This window comes from Anas platyrhynchos, chromosome 14 (assembly GCF_047663525.1).
Source record: "Anas platyrhynchos isolate ZD024472 breed Pekin duck chromosome 14, IASCAAS_PekinDuck_T2T, whole genome shotgun sequence".
NCBI lineage: Eukaryota > Metazoa > Chordata > Aves > Anseriformes > Anatidae > Anas > Anas platyrhynchos.
The window spans coordinates 8347280-8364174 of record NC_092600.1 but is presented as its reverse complement, the minus strand read 5'-3'; the positions used below and the strand labels follow the sequence as shown (position 1 = coordinate 8364174).

The following is a 16895-nucleotide window of genomic DNA, read 5'->3' as shown; positions in this document are numbered from 1 at the left end:
TTTTCTATTTTGGTTAATAAGAGGGAAAGCTTTTTTTTTTTGATTCAACCCGGAATGCCTGGGTGTTGCACGTGTCTGTGCTTGTTGAAGAAATTGTTAATATTAGAATATTGACTGAAGGCAAAAATATTAATAAGCCAAGAAATAAGGTTAATCTCCAAAATTTATTACATTTTATCCCTCAGATGGTATAGGTCCAGCAAAGTCAGGGACTACTACATTCACAAACTGGCCCATTTTAAACAAAAAAACTTTCATGTTTGTCTCATTGCATCTATGGGTGGAAGCACCTGTTATATCTTAGTGCCTCACTTAGGAATGTTTTCATGATTATGTGAAAAATATAAACACACAGGCTTTTTCTGCACCATATCATTCCATATAGAGGAATGCAGTTGGCTTGATTTATTATTTAGAAGGAAAATATTGAAAAAAAATATTAGGCTCCTACCACTCTACTTGAGGGGATCTTGTATGTTATTCTGAGTTACGTCTGCTTTCTAATTTATTTTCTATGAGGGAAGAGTACCTAGGGTTGTTGGACATCTCTATGCATACACAAGGGAAAAAATGTGACTTTCAGAACATTGCACAACATGGATAGTAATAACAGTAAGTGAGCCTTGATATACTGAAGGATTGCAAAACTTCAAGCTGGAAATCATTTTCTTTACTTTTGCCAACTTGTCTTTCTCATATCAGTTCCTTCATAAATGCAGTGACTCATAAATTCAGGCAATTTTTTTTTTTTACATAATGGCTTGCTATGTGTTCTTGGAGCTTGACCTCACTAAGTGTATAATATTAACCTCTTCACTGCCCTGTGGTCTTACTGTATGTTTCTAATATAAGCGAACATACCAGGGGTGGATTAGTCCAGTATGTGTACTCAGATGGAGCTAGAGTCCCTCTGAAGAGACAAAACGTCCAGAAAGTTAAGGTGCTACACGTTAGAAAATCTCTAAGTAAATAAAGACTCCAATATGACCTCAGCAATATTTTACCTCCAGAGACCGTTGAAACAAATGCCAAAACTGTAGCAGATTCTCTGTAGTTTGCCGATATTAAGCCAGGACCTGGTCTCTGCCTAAATGGTATACATCAGGTCAGGGAAAGGTTATGGGCTTGAGTAATTCCTCGCCCAGGAATTGCTGGGTGAGGTTCTCTGGCTGGTGCTCTGCAGGATGCCAGGTTGTGTGATTGTAATGGTTCCTTTAGGAGTGAAAACACTATCCATCAGGTTAGCAAAACACAGCAGAGCTCTGATTCATACAACTCCAAAATGTGTTCACTAAATTACGCCCCACTGAATTGTGCTGATGATTTTTGTAACCTTCACTAGAGCTGAGTAGCTGCCTTCAGGCCCGTACCCTGCTTCTTCTTTGGCCATTACTGAGAATTTCACAAGAACTGGGTGGGTGGGAGGGTGGAGCTACCCTTCTCCCAGCCAGTCATGTCAAACAGAAAGCAGAAAATCTTCTGTTTCTATTTGTCTAGGTCATAAATCAGTCATTAAGGAGAGGTGCTTAAAAGTTTAGAGTATCTGGTTGCAGCAATTTTGATGCTTCAAAATTTATTTTTAGTCTGAAGCTAAATGAAAACAAGATTTAAACAATTTCCTGGGAGGCATATTTTTAATGGTAGATTTGGGAAGGAGATTCGAGAACTTAACTTCTGCCATTAGGCTGTAAGTGTTCAATGAAGTAGGAGTTCTGAGCTTGTGATAATTTTCATCATTGAGGCATTATTTCATAACATGTATGTACTAACACTGCTGCTGCCATGTCACATGAGACTTAAGAGAAACCAAGTGAAAAACTTTAATCTTTAAGAAAAAGAGTTGGTTTTATGTAAAGGCCATGGAAATGTCTCCTGAAAAGTCAAGTTTGGGTACTCAAGTAACCACAGTTAGAAAGGATTGCTGCTTGACAGTCACTCATCAAGCAGGAGACACCTTAATTTTAAACAGATAAGGTGTGGCAGTTTCTACCCATGAGCAGCTGCCCTTTATGTTTTTAAAACACATGAAAAATAAAACATCCCTTCCCCCAGAATATTTAAACGATGTCACGCTGTGATATGTTGTTACCCTCTATTGTTACGAGAATGTCATGAATTCATGGAAAAATAGTACCTGGATGAAGATAGAATGCATTTTGTGAATTTCCCAGAGGAGCTTTCAGAAGTGTGCTCCCAAAATTGCAAAAAAGAAGAGAACACGGGGAAAACTGGCATTAAAATTTGATAGAGATTTGTGTAAAAATATGTTTTGTTACAGCAAAACAGACAGATAAGAGAGAAAAGTTCAGATGGAAATTTTCCAATCACCATGAGAGTTGACTCGTATTTGTAGAGCTGGCCCAACTGCTTTCTGAAGGTTTGAGGTTTTCCTCCAGACCTCAGAGGAATCGGAGTACAGTAATACATGTAGAACAACCTTAGCTGCTCTGTTTGGCAGAAACTTCACAGCTAGCAATACAGGAGAACATTCAGTAGCACTCAAATAGGCAATGAATATTCATAGATAATGAGCATTCATTACATTTCAATTTGCTTTGCTGGCCACCATGTCACTAATACAATGGCATCTAGGGGAGAAGAATGACATTAGGATTAGAGAAATGTTTGCTAGATGTTGCACCGTATGGCAGTGAAGTTTTGCCAAACGTTGTTTTTCTAATCTTCCAAAATGTGCATACCAGTAAATTACAAAACATTATGTTACTGTAATATGGTTAATAGTATTTCTAAACAAATTGCTCCAGCTTAATGTTTTTGTTATATATGTTTATAATGTATGTATATAATGTTTTACTATGTTGGGCAAAGTTTTTTTTTCTTTTTTTTTTTCTTCCACTTCAGTCCCCTACTGACATGGGCAGAGTCAAAGGGACATGGGACAAATTAGAGGATTTTGTGAATTGTGATTTGTAAACAAAGGCCAGGGACTTGTGATTTTTTTGATTATTCATCTGAATATATAGTAAAAGATCATGATTATCAATGATCAGTGTTCATAGAACTTTGCCGGTATCTGGACACTTCCAAATCTTTCACATGAGTTGAACCCCAGTATTTGAACAGGCCAAAACAATCAGTGATGTTGAGAGGATTCTGTTCCCATTATGTCCAAAGCTATCAATCAGCTGAGTGCTGACAATCTAAGGATTTAATTTTGGTGTAGCTGAAAATTTTCCACTAAATTGTCACATGGAACATTCTGGTTAGAAAACTTCACAAATAACCAACTCAGTGTTTTTGCATCTCAGGTTGCATGTCTTCTCATTGAACTCTGAGAAGACCAGTGTGAGCACTTAAGTCTCTTGCTTCCATTGCAGGGTGCCTGCTGAGAGTTTCCCCAGCAAAATGAGTATTTCACAAAGTTCCTCCACATTTAAGGAAATGAGTTAATAGCATAAACTAGGAAACTGATGCAGAAAATGGAACCCACCAGGGTGGGAAGTTTGGAATGGTTATTCTAATCTGGGTTGCCATCTGAAAATTATTAATGTTAGTAATAAAGAATAAAAATAAACTACTAATAATTAATATTGGAATGGAGACAAGCTTTGTGTTTGGCCCAAATCCAGAATACAAGAGTTTCAGGAGTGCTTAGCATTGGGAAAAGTGTGCTTTCATTAAAGCCAGGGGTACAACTTCATAAAGTGTTTCTGAAAATCTCAGCCCAAACTGTTTGCTGAGCATAACCAGAAAGCTTTGTGTGTCACAATTAGTCCTTTCTGTTTCCCACCTTCATTCCATGAATTTATAGTTCACTTTGTGACAAAACAAATCCTTAGTGTGAAAGTGACTGTAATATAAGCAATGCTGGTTTATGACCTCATTGAGTGAAGTGGGTAGGGTTAGGAAGTTTATTAAAAAGATCAAGAAAAAGTTTTATGAAAAACTTCTCTAAAGTTTAGCAGTTTGACTCTATTTCTCAAAAGCACTTTATACAATTAGATCTGCAAGTTAAGGTGCGAGGGGCACTGTGAGTTGCTCAACAAGATGCGGTCCTTCATGAAGTGGGTGTTAGGACTTCCTAAACTTCTGCGCTGTTTTTGTGGGTCAGAAAGTCACCCCAAATTGTAGGTACCCCAAAGTAATCATTTGGGATTTTCTTGGACAAAAAGTCAAACTCAAAGCACTAAAGTGTCTAAAGCTGCATTTAGGTGTCTGGTGGGATTGGAATCACTGGCTAGCTGGATGCTTCTAAAACTCTCCTCCCAAATAGTTTTAAAATGTATATTATTTAGTGTACTACCACTCAGTGTCCATTGACAATAGGAGTAGAAGGAAATTCAGAATTAATTATTTTTGGTTAATACCTTTTCATTATGGCGTTGTGGCAACTCTCCCAGAGGTTCTGTACTTACCCCATGCAAGAACAAAATGTGTTTCCCACAGAGGTCCCTGTTTGAGCTGTGCAGTGGCAGCAGGCTTGCTAAATCTCCCCTGCTGTTGGGGACTGCACATACAGCTCGTGTTGCTGTTTGCTGAAAACTTGGTCCTACATATGGAATTCATAGGTTTGGTGTTATCTGATCCATGCTGAGAGGGAAGGCCAGAACTTGGAGGTAAATTGCAGGCCTGACCACAGAGCTGCTTGTCTTCCAAACTACGGCTTTAGTTTGTGGGCTGGGGTTTGAGGTCACAGCGCTCTGCAGCAGCACATTCAGGTGAGAGCATTGCTGAACTTCCTAGGCTATTCGAGGGGGTGAAGGGGCAAAAATACATTATCTGATCAGATACGGCCCTTTGTGGCACTGAAAGGTAAAGCAACTCTGGTTAGGAGCCCTTTGGGGAAGAATAGGTCTCCTTCTTGTGCAGCAGAAAACCTTCCAAGGGTTATGACCTCGGGGGTTACTGGGGGTGCTGCTCTTTTATCCAGCTGTGCATCTGAGAGGACAGAGTTGTCTGCTGGAAAGCCCAGTCAGGTGCCTGGTCAACATCAGCTGCCGAATATTTCTTACAGACTTCTAGCTGCTTCCTACCTCTGGTATTACAGTTTCATCTTGCTGTGGTCCCTTGGTGCTTTTGGGAGCCAAGGGGGAGCTCCCGGGTCTCCAGAAGTCCAGAGGTGACTGCCCATTTCTGCCCATTGTATAAAGGAAAGGGGATCCTAATTTAGGCAGCCTGACTCAGCTAGAGCTGGAGTCTGGCTTTTTACATGCTGCAACGTCTGAAGTAGGTGGTCTGAATATGGCCCTAAATAAATAAATATAAACATAGCTTGACTTTATCAGACACATTGAAAGAACAACTTCTCTAAGCGTTTGTAGGCGTGAGTCCAAAGTATTCCCTCCTCAGATTTTCAGCATGCTGGTTTTATGTGGTGTCATTGCTGGACAGATACTATGAACTATAAATATATTTTTATGCTGGTGTTTTTGCAAGTAAAGCCTAAATGGCTGGGAGGGGGAGCTTGACCCTGCATTCAGTGCAACACAAAGAACAGAGGAGGAAACGGTTTGAAAGACACTGCACAGGAGAGACAAGGGGGTCTCAGTCTTTGCAGCGCAGCAAGAGATTCTGCTTGAAATTCAGTTCAGGTTACCTTGCCTCCATCTCTGTCCTGCTGCCATCACAAACATGGGCTGAGCATATATTGCATTCCTGAAGCAAACCTCCCAAATAACAACAACAATGGTAACAAAAAATATTTTGTTTATTTTTCTTATCCATCCTTTCCACCCTGGGTAGTCACTACTTTGTAGTATATTTCTGGCCAGAACAGCAATTTAGTGAAGCCTTCTGACCGTTGGGATGCTTTTCTTACAGAAGAGCCAGATTTCCTACCTTTTTCCTTGGCCCAGGGCCTGGAAACCTGAGGCCATCCATCGGACCTGGGTCTCTCGGTTGGCAGCTCCGCCTAACCTGTCACAGAGACAGCCTGAGCACAGTTTTTGCACATGATGAATATGGATCTTTGCTGCATCTGGCAGGCTGCAACAATGAATGCAGAAGACTGTCATTAATAGATAATAAAAGCAGAAAGCAACAGTAATGGGAATAAGCTTTTCTTTACTGGGACTGATTATTACTTTTATGTTCTTGGCCTGCGAGTGGATCGAGGCACAAATAACAGCTACCAACGCTGTGTGCACGCATGTGTTTCGTTGTTGGCTGTTTTTTAATCTGGAATATTTAACCATGATATCTTCAAAGTGCAATTGTGTCATACATTCTCATACACTAATAGATTTCAAAGATGAAGAGCCTTGCTGCTTTATATTTAGTCATGCCTTCATCTATAAATTTATGGCAATATTATGGTTTAATGAATTGAACAAGTCCCAGAACAACAACAGAAATGCTTTTTTGTTTGAATTTAGATATTGCGTACTTTGTTCTTCAAACAAATAATAAAACCAATATGTTTCTTTAGTGGTAAACTTCAGGCTAACTTCATCTCACATTACTAATCAAGTACTCAAGGATATGTTTGTGCATACACATGTGTGTGCGTGTATGGTGAGCAGGCGTTTTCAGTCTTGGTGCTAGACATAGGCTGAAAATTCGTATTCTGATAGCGATAGGCAAACCTCCGAGAACAGATGGAGCAGAGTTCAGCACAAAGGTTTAATCCTATCAGGATGATTCCTGTATGGCCATCTGGATAATCCGGCGCACAAATTCAGCGCCTGTTAAAAATACGTCGTAGGCCAAGATTAGCGTCAGAGATTTTCCACTAGACTTGTTTGTATTTGACTTTATGATTCTCAGGCTCCAGAAAATTGCATTAGGGAGAAGCCTGTGATTTGTGAGAGAAATCAAACGAGGAATAAGAACTCTTAGGGTACTTGAATTTTCCTCGAAGAAACTGGATTACTGGCACTCCCTGCCCCTGCCACAACTGCTTTGTGTTTCTACACGGGTTGTTCTGTTTCTGAAAGACGATTACTGCAAGCTCTCTGTTGTGGGCAGACTTTCTCAATTCAGCTGAACAAAGAGACTTCAGCTAGACACTAATTTTAGTCAGGGCTCCTGGTTTTGTCCACATGAAATAAGTCGTTTGTTGTAGAATCCATCTCAGGTGAACTTCTTACTCTTCTGCTGTGTAACATAGAAGGGGTCTTGTAACAGATTTGGGGAGGTAGATTAAAGTTTAATCAGTGCTAGTATTTAGTTTGGGGTAGTGACGATTTAGATTGAACCCCACATTTCATCTAGGATAATTTGTGTTGCAGAGCATCATTGACTAAATCTTGCCAGCGTGGCCATCACATGCCAGTGTACATTTGCACATCAAGACTTGCTGCTGTTGTGCTTGGGATGCTGAGATTTTTACACCTTGCAGGGACTAGATGATGTGACTTCAGAACTTTTGTCCAGGCCTGTGTTTTGCTTCTAGAAAGATTTACTGTGAGAGATTTACAGTTTTGATAAGGAAATTAAAGAAGAGAATTTTCCCCAGTTTGCTTGATATAGCCCTCATTCACTCTCTGCATCACCAAAAAATAAAGTGTGTGGAACCAGGGCAGTGGTTAACCAAAGCATAATGTCAGAAATAGTGCCCACTTGCTCTTCAGTTAGATTGGGATTCAGCAAAACAGTAAACCATAGGGTTAACATTAAGCAAATGACTGGTCCTGTCCTATAAAATGCTTCGCTGGTTCAGGACCCCAATTTGCAGCATTGAAGGGGCAGGCAGTTAAGTAGGGTTTGGGGTATGTGAGCTATGTGGTGATGTTTGTTTTGACAAACTTTTAGGGTTGATTTATATTACACATTTTGGGCTTTCATTCGCAAGGTTGGCTTCATCCTCACCCAGAAATTGCATCAGTGCGACTATTTTTAAACTTTAGTGCACTTAAACAGATGCAGTCTCCTTTCTGGACATGTTTATTGTTTTTAAAATAGTCATATTGGCTTAGCAGAGCCCTGTAATTTTATCAGCGGAAGTTAAATCAATAGGAAGCAGTTGAAAGTGAAACAGGGGAGGCATATGGGATTTTTTTCATTGTTTTACTAATGTAACTTTTAAAGCCCAACTTCAGATAAAGCACCGCAATCTTGTGTGTGTATCACACCTTAGCCCTCTGCATGCTACTGCTTTCAGTGTCCAGTCTTTTAGAAACAAACACTGTTCCTGCACCTTTGTGAGTGACTCCCCTGCACCTTGGATGGAGAAGGAGTGAGAAAAAGGGGGTGCAGTAATTTGGGGGCTCATCACGAAGCATTTCTCCCACCTGGGGATAGAACGTGCTTGTTCATCCTGAGAGGGGAGCATGCACTGCAGCAGTCACTGGGCTGCCATTGGGTCTGAGCAAACTTGCCCCCCAGTTTGAGGAGATGGAAGCACTGCCAGTATTTTGTATACCCTGTGTGATATTTTGGGATGTACTGTTTCTCCTTCCGATCCTGTGTGTTTATCCCTGGCACAACTGGGCTGCCCAGTGTACCAGTGTGTCAGCCCTAGAGCTGGAGTGAATACCTGTATCAGTTCAGGCAGAGTGTGATGCTTGGTTGAGGGCGGACCCAACCAGTCCTTTGTGGCCGACTCAAAATAATAATCTTCTAACTTTGGCTAAAAATAATGAATGCAAAAATTATAGTTTTAAACCTTCTTGAAATTTCCTTTTCTTCTTTTAAAATAAATTTTGAAATGCAAATCTTATTCTGAAATATAAAGTCAGAACAGTCCATTGAAAATAACACAGTAAAATTGTTAGGCTTCTTGAAATATATACATAGCATATATATTTCAATAGTAACTGCATATATATTATTAATATATGTATATATTTTGGTCAAGTTTTACTGAGTTGCAGTGAAGTAAGGACTCTTACTGTTTTATTCATTTTTGGAAAGCAGGAAGTACCTCCAAAAGTCAAAACCAATCAACCAAACCCCCAAAACTTCCTCTTTGATATGAAGGTGTTTAAAAGAAAGAATGAACATGCATCTCTTGCAATCACATAGAGATTACAACTATTATTTTTTATGGAAATGTTTTAAGTGAAATGTGTAGCGTATTTGGGAGTTTTTTGCAACAGATCTCTCATTATTCAGTATTGTGTTCTTCCTCCATGTAATCGTGTTTCAGACAGCTATCAACAACTGAAAGCTTTGGACATTCTTAAGGATAGAGAAACACAGAGGACTCAGTGAAATGTAACTTTGTTATCTGAGGCATCAGCAAGGATGAAAGAGAAGCACTGGCTTAGGTATTGATTGTAGGTGGAATATTATGCCAGGTAATTTACATTTTCAATTCCCATTAATGAGAACTCACCATCCAAACGGTTAGGCAGAAAATCACAGCCAATACCTTTAATTTCACTACTTGAAAACAGACACAAAGGGAAACTTCCCTCCCTTCCCCCAACCTGGAGGAATCACACGACGCATGTATTTTTGGTTTGGTGATTTCACCCAGCGCAGACGTCACAAAGTACCAGGGGGAGGTTTCCATTTTTGGCAGGGTGTTGTAATCTTTACAGCTTGTAAACGGTAAGTCCCAAATATTGAGATGCTGTAGAGCAGGGAGCTAGGAAGGGGTGGTGGGGCATTACATCCTCATGCCTGTGTTGCATAAAGCTGCATGAGTTATCTCCTTGAGAGGGAAACCTCTGTTACCTTGTTTCCTGCACAGCAGCTGCTTATCGTCAGGAGAGAATAGGAGAGAGAGCAGGCTGTGATATGAAAAGGAAAGCAGGAAGATCATCACTTTACTAAGATAAACAGCAAATGCATTGTTTAGCTTGAGAGTGAAGATTTAATGCTCTGGTACAATATGTAAAAAACTTGCCACATTCCCTTTCGCTGAAGTTAGCCTATGACTAACTCTTTGGGCTGGTCCTGCAGACTTTTCCCATCCAGGCTGGTTTGGTAAACTTCAGTTCAGTTGCTTTCAATTGCTTGTGCTGGGTACGACTCCAGCAACGCCTCTTCACTCTGGCATGGTACAAGCACAGAAACTTTTTAGGGTTCACTCTTTTTCAGCATGTTTGAAGGATGTACTCCAATGCACATCTTTGGCTCCAGAGTACCATGGGAAAAGAATTTAGGTTCAGGTCATTCCTGGTCACTGCCCTACTCAGAGGTGCAAGCTCTGCATGATTTCAGTGGCTATGGGGCTACCTGTAGGTGGATCTACACAAGATGATACGGGAAAGCTTCAGAAATCCCAGAGTTAGCACTGGGTTGCTGCTTTATCCATTTGATTCCCTGCAATGCCGAGTAGTCATAGCCTCTCTGTTCCTAAAATCAGTAGATTGACATTAGTATTTCTGCTGTTAGCTCTTGTACAAAGATGAATGGGCTCTGGGCTGCACGGGGTGGTCTACATGTAACCGAAGTGTCTTAAAATGGGAAAACCCATTTTCATATCCATTACATAGCTCTTGGCAGCATTGCATAAAGCACTGCCCAACTATCTGAAAAAAATCATGTTTCTTATTCTGCAACTTCTTCAGCTGGGTTTTTAAGTGCTTACTTAAGTGGTTTGTTGAATTGCAACTTGAATAATCATGGTTTTGAGTGCTTAATACTGATTTGTCTTGATGCTCTGAAAATTGTTAGCCTGGCAAAAGTGTTTAACAGGTTGCAGGATCAGATCCTTAATCTGTGGCGCATTTATATAGTTAGCCTGGAATTGGGTTTTACCCAAGGAAAAAGAATTAAATTAACCTCCAAATATTTTCAGTACTTCCTCTAAGATATACGTTTTCTCTTTCTCTGAAATTCCAATTTTAACTGGCTTTATGCAGCTCTCCTTGCATGTCACAATACTCTCAAAGAGAAGAAAAATAAAAGCATGTACCCCATCATTTAAACTCCTGTTGTGATGCAGCAACTCTTGTCAGAGCCTCATCTGTGGAATAATGGAGAATGAAACCACACTTCATGATAAAAACTGCAGGCGAGGTCATTCTTACAGTCACTAGCACAAACTGGATATTAATCATAGTGCAAATACATTTCAGAAGCTAAATAAGAGCAGTCCCAGAGTCCTGCTGATAGCTGTGCATCCCACTAATTCACTTCGGTGAAAATGTACCTCTAAGCTCAATTAACCCCTGTTCCAAGGCCACCCATAAACTTTGTGGTAAATATGTTTTTTTCCCCCTGCCTCTGCTTCCTATCAATGGAATAGATCATTTCTGTTGGGGGATAAAATGCTCTCTCTGCTTATAAACATGGGTCCCTCATTAAGAATGGGAGAGGTCCGGTGTATAAGGGATGTGTATCAGCAGCTCATTGATTCTGTGACTTTGGATGTTCGATGCTCCTGAGGGCATCTGCTGCTGCTCCTGTCTCTGGTTGCTATTTGAGGCAGGTAGAAATGCCCAGGAGGCAGACGGATGGCGATGTGGGGGGAGAGGGATTTCCTCCTGCAATCGCCTGCACACAAGTTGGTTGTTAAACATGTGCAGGAAGCTCTGAGGAGGCGTTATTGCTGTTGTTTTGTTATTATTATTGTTATTAGTATTATTAGTACCATTATTATTCTCCCTTCTAAGCATTGTTCAGAGGCAAATTGGAAATGTGGTAATTAGGCCCTGGCTGGTAGTGTAGTATTAGTGTCCTGAGCCAAAGTTCAACGCCCTGAAATGAAATTTAAACCAATTAATCTGTTAGATTTTTATCGCTTGTCCGTGTTTTCTCAGCAATTCCCTCAGCACGCGGCCTTTGATCAACTCTCATACAAAAGCTAAAATGTGTGCCTGCTGCTAGCAAGATGGGGCTGACATTAACATGGCACTCATAAAACAATCAGAGCAGTGAAGCCCTCAAACAGACAGGGCATAGTAATATTTAATAAAAGCGCACACATAATCTTCAGAATTAGCATTTTGTGCCTTGCAGTACCTTTGGGAGAAGAGCTTTTATTTGTGGAGTGATCATTATTATAACAAAGAAGAGCTACCTAATAATTTCCACTTTAACTCTGCAATATGCCACAAGCATTTCTGAACCATTATGCTAAACTGTGGCGGGGTAATCATTTTATTGTCACAGTTTGAAGGAAGAAAAATCCCCTGTATATGGGTAGCTAGAGGAGCAGGGGAACACTGGAACACACTGGTGCATACACACAGCAAAAAACTTTTCCTTTTTGCTACCCATGAGCTGAAGTTGGTACCTAGCATCCTCTGTATGGATGATGGCAAGATTTTAACAGCATATATGCTAAGGAAAGATGAAGATTTCAGAAGGACATTGTTCTTGAAATTCATTAAAAATGCTTTTGCTCATAAATCCTTAAAATTTATTGATAGGAACCATAGCTTTGAAGTCAGCAGCAAAATTCCCATTGGTTTCTGTAAGTTTGGGACTTCTCCTAAAATCTGTCAGTTAACTCAAACCACAGAAGCAGCTCAGTAAAATGTGTCAGATGTTAACTCTGGGTTGTCTTGGTATTATGCAAAGGAGAGCAGCTCATTAAGGTTCATAATTTCTAGGCCATTTCAGCAGGTGGAGGATGTGGCTGCATCACGTTCAGTGAGGAGCTGCAAGTTTGAGGGGTAATAGTTCTTCCTTAGTCCAAGAGAATTTGGAAAACATACAGTGAATATGGTTTAGTAAACCCAGAAGCAGAGAGTTTCTTTGATTCTTACCTGATTGTAACTGGAAACGAAAGAGTTTGGTAACTGTGAGATTCCAACTCTTCACTTAAAAAAAAAACAAAACACAAAGTTTATATATGTAAGAATATGTAATTGCTATTTTTTATTATAATTCTTCTCTGGACTGTCTGTGTAAGTCTGTGTTATCAATAATGTTTAGTTCATTGCCTTTATTTGAAGTGGCTTGAAGTCTTTCATTGCATTTTTTTTTTTTAAATAAATGGTGCTTTGGTGTTACAGAAAGGCACCTAAAGTGATAATATTTTGAAACAAAATATTTATTTTTTCTTGGAAATTTTAAAAAGTGTAATAGCTAATTTCAGATTAAGATTTTGGAGCCTTGCATGCCGAGAGAAAAAAAAAAGTTTTTTTAAAAAAAAAAAAAGTTCTGTGCTTTGGTTTTTCTTGTGACCAAAACAAAATGTGAAAAATTAAGGTCTCCAATGAAAAGATTATTCTGCCTAGCTGTGTTTTCCTAGGGTTGCACAGAAGTAAACACCTTCCAGACTGCACTTTGCAAGTTGCCAAATGATTAACAGAAGAACTATGAAGAGCTGAGGGCCTGAGCTGGCCAGACGTGTGTAGCAGGGGCATAAACAGAGCTGAGCTCAGAGCATTGCCCCCTCCCAGTGTCACCTCTGGTGGTGCTGGCAACCGGGACCTGATACTTCCATCATCCTTCCCGGTGCTCCAAGAAAAGGGCCTAGGAAACACAAAGGTTTAGCAAGACCAGTGTCTCAAACAACACTGGTTGTCACAAATTCGTCATTGTGTAAATATGTTTTGTGCCTCCAAAAACAGGTAGCAGTCTGGGTGCCTCCGTCAGCGTGTCTCCTTGGGCGTTCTCAGGACGCAGCCATCAGCGTGGCTTCCCTCGTGGGGCAGCAACTTCTGGCAGCCCTTCCAGTCTTTACAGAGATTTGTGTTTAAGATAAAAGGGGGAGCTGTGTGGGGAAAGCTGGGAAGTCCCCCTGGGTTTAGTGTCGGTCTCAAGGGAAAATAACACCCTGAATTTTGGCGGGAGCACGTAGCACTCTCTTTGCTTCTCAGGTAGTGCTTTGCTTATTAAACTACCAAGTCCTGACTTTGTCTCCTCAGAGGAGATGTCCTGGGACATTGCCAGCAGTTTCACTGAGCTTATATTTAAGCAGCAGTTTCATTGGCTTTATATTTAAATAAAATTACATGTATATGTGGTCACCTTGACTTGGTGAGTGAGCGTATCCCAGTGAAAAGCCCACAGCTCCAGTTCAGCACAGGGACCTGATCATCTGCTTGAAGCCCCACTGGTCATGATAGGACTTGGCAGAGATTTGATATCAAATGCTTACACGTATAAAAAATCAGGACTGAATACACAAACAACACATGGGGTGCAGCACCTTGCACTCAGTAGCACAGTGTAGGTAGTGCAAAGAACATCGCAGGATAAGCAGCAAGACCTTTAGGGGGGACCTGCAACTGCACAACAGTATTTTGCATTCATTTTAAAGATGAATTGAATCTATAATTTTGAAGCTTGCATATGTTTTCTGTTAATGGCTTATGGTCTCAAACAGCTTTTATTCACTGGTATTTAGGAAAGAAATGTTGCCTATAGTCTTTAAGAAAAGTAGCTTGTTCTCTAACACATGGGAAACTGATTATCTTTGGGTTTTATTGTGGTGTGTGTGTCCACAATCAACTGGAAATACTGGAAAGGGTGTAATTTGGAAGTGATTTTATTTTTTATTTATGAAAAGCTTTGATTCTATGAAAGGCCTAGATGGCATTTTGAAAAGCTGCTTTCACTGTAAATCCATTGCTGTGAGCTCGGCTGAAAGGAAAGCATTTGGTTTGGACTTTGCAATGGTTTTATGTACAGTTTTATGCAAGTAACTTGAATCCAAATTAAACATATTGAAGTTACTTCTGTGTGTGCGCTGCATTTTCATGATGGTAATGTTAGGATGTTTCTTTTGTTAGCTCATGTAAAAGTTAACGGCTGTTCTCTGCCAAGTTTGAAGCAGAGTAGTGATTTTTTTCTGTGTGTTTGTGTTTTTCGCTGGAGCTGGCATCCCCATCAGCTTAAGTAGTGGAAAACTTTGTGCCTGACACTTACAACCTTTTGTAGGTAGGAACAGGCTCTGTTTGCTCACCGTGCATGCTCTCCATCACTGTAGCAGTGCCCACAGAAACACTCACTGTTCAGGGTGACTCAACAGCTCCCTTTCCAGCTCGCTCCTGCTCCCCAGCTTCGTGCCTGCCTGTCCTGCCCAGGGGCTTGAAGGAATCTTCTCACCAGCCTCACTGATTCTTGCCATTAGCTCCAACCAGCCAGAACTTCATTAAATAATCATAAAGATGCACAGTATCTCTTAAACATTTTGTGGCTGGAGCATTCTAAAGCAGACTTCGTGAATTACTTAATTTACTGTCTTTACATTTATGAAAAAGCAGGACAGGGGCTGTGCCACCACGTAACTATGTTAAGTAATTCATGGGTGCAAGCAAGTTACCCTGGGTTGTTCTCATATGTGGGTGGCTTTCACACTCCTGTTTTCCTACCAAGTCCTTACTCGATAAAGTACCTGAGTGCTCTCCCTTGGGTATGCCAGCAAATACTCAGCGTTACAAACCAAATAAGCAGCTCAGACAGCCTTTTGACCAAGTGGTAATGGACAACCAAACGCCAGCAACCTTACAAGAGGTATATATATGCAGATATTTGTATGTAGCTAACGAAGTCCTGCTGACTGGCACCTGAATGACATTGCAAGCCTCAGTGCAGGCAATGGTGCAACCCTTCATGTGATTTCAGTGGATCCAGCCTCTTTTGTGAGTGGAGGCGTGGGTTCACAGCTAAAGGGAAGTATCAGCCTTTTCAACATTGAGGCTGACTGATGGAGTTTTGCTGCTCCTTAAGGTATCCATTTCTTGTGGCTAATGAAATTGTGGAGTTACCCTTTTTACTTAAAGCAGTACCTAATGGCGCGGTATCATATTTCTCCCTCCTGCAGTTTTAGCAAGGAGAAATGGGTGGTATTTGAGTTGGAATTACTTGTTTTCATCAACCTGTAAGGCCAACGTGAGACTTGACAGCTGAGAGTCATCCAGGCCTTTTTGGCTTATTCAGGTTGTTTTTACAGTAGTGTTATTCTACTGGATTCAAGACAGTCAAATTATGATGTATGCCAGTACTGCAGAGGAGAATCAGTCTGTGGATGTTTATATTGCCCTACCCCACCAGTATATAAAGCTGACATTGCTCCTGCTTACATAGTCTTAATACAGATGATCTTACACCTAGATTTGAGTTTACTGGTTTGGTCACGTTTCTGGTCACGTTTTCAACATCCACTCAGGAGGCACTTACTACATATGATGCCAAGAAAGTGGCTCATGAAAGTGGGAACAGACTCTATGAATAAGGCAAAATACATTGCACATGTTTCTTAATTATCCAGAAGATGCAACATAACCAGGGTGACTAGGTGGCAGGGTTGTGGTTAATTTTTTTTTATTATTATTTTTTTGTAGTTGCTAAAGCATTTAGCAGGGCAGGGTGGTTTAATACTAGAATAAACTGGATCTCATTGCAAAAGACTTAAAGAAATACTGAAGGTTACACCCTTTGTTATTTAGCCAATATTTTCCATAATATTTATGGGAGTTTCCTTGAGTAGTTTAGGTTATGATGGATAATAAAGCAAGCTCACTGGAGGTTGTTTTATTAACTCAGGTATTCCGCATTTCATCTACAATAAAGATAGGGCCTGGATTTTTTCTAATTTTCAATTGATCTCTGCCTATTATGCTATGATTTTTTGTTGTTGTTCTTGATGTAGGCTTAAGGTGTGTGTGTTTTTAAGTGGATAACAAAACCAAACAAATTAATTGATTAAAAAAAATACTTTCAAAGATACAGTTTGAAGTCATGCACATGTACTAGAAAGAACACGATTGCTGAAATCTTTGTGTTAGTAAGGGGAGAAAATGAAAGCTCCTTTTATTTTATTTTTCTCAAGTCTTCTATCATTAAAATCTGGTTCTAACAGCAGAATACTTCTCTTTTTCATGTGTGTTGAAAAGCAGCTACACCATGTATCAAAGCCATCAGTCCAAGTGAAGGATGGACTACAGGAGGTGCCACTGTCATCATCATAGGAGACAATTTCTTTGATGGGTTACAGGTCATATTCGGCACCATGCTGGTTTGGAGTGAGGTAGGTGTTGTCTGAACGGTAATGTCTAATAGCTTTGTCTAGCTTATAGCTAGCCTGTCCTTTTTCTATGCCACATGCTAAATCAGCAACAAATTTTTAGATGTGAATCCTTTCC

At 40.3% G+C, this 16895-nt stretch overlaps 1 protein-coding gene across 10 annotated transcripts in view; it reads left to right on the top strand.

Annotated features, from left to right (window-relative positions):
* Positions 1–16895, top strand: part of EBF1 (EBF transcription factor 1) — a 272798-nt gene that overhangs the window by 182916 nt on the left and 72987 nt on the right. For 6 of the 10 annotated variants that reach the window (XM_027468383.3, XM_027468381.3, XM_038186283.2 and 3 more), the window contains exon 9: positions 16647–16780. In XM_027468383.3, the coding sequence (XP_027324184.1) occupies positions 16647–16780 (134 nt within the window). The remainder of the gene's footprint in view (positions 1–16646; positions 16781–16895) is intronic. The other 4 variants (XM_027468384.3, XM_027468382.3, XM_027468380.2 and 1 more) reach the window with 1 other exon arrangement.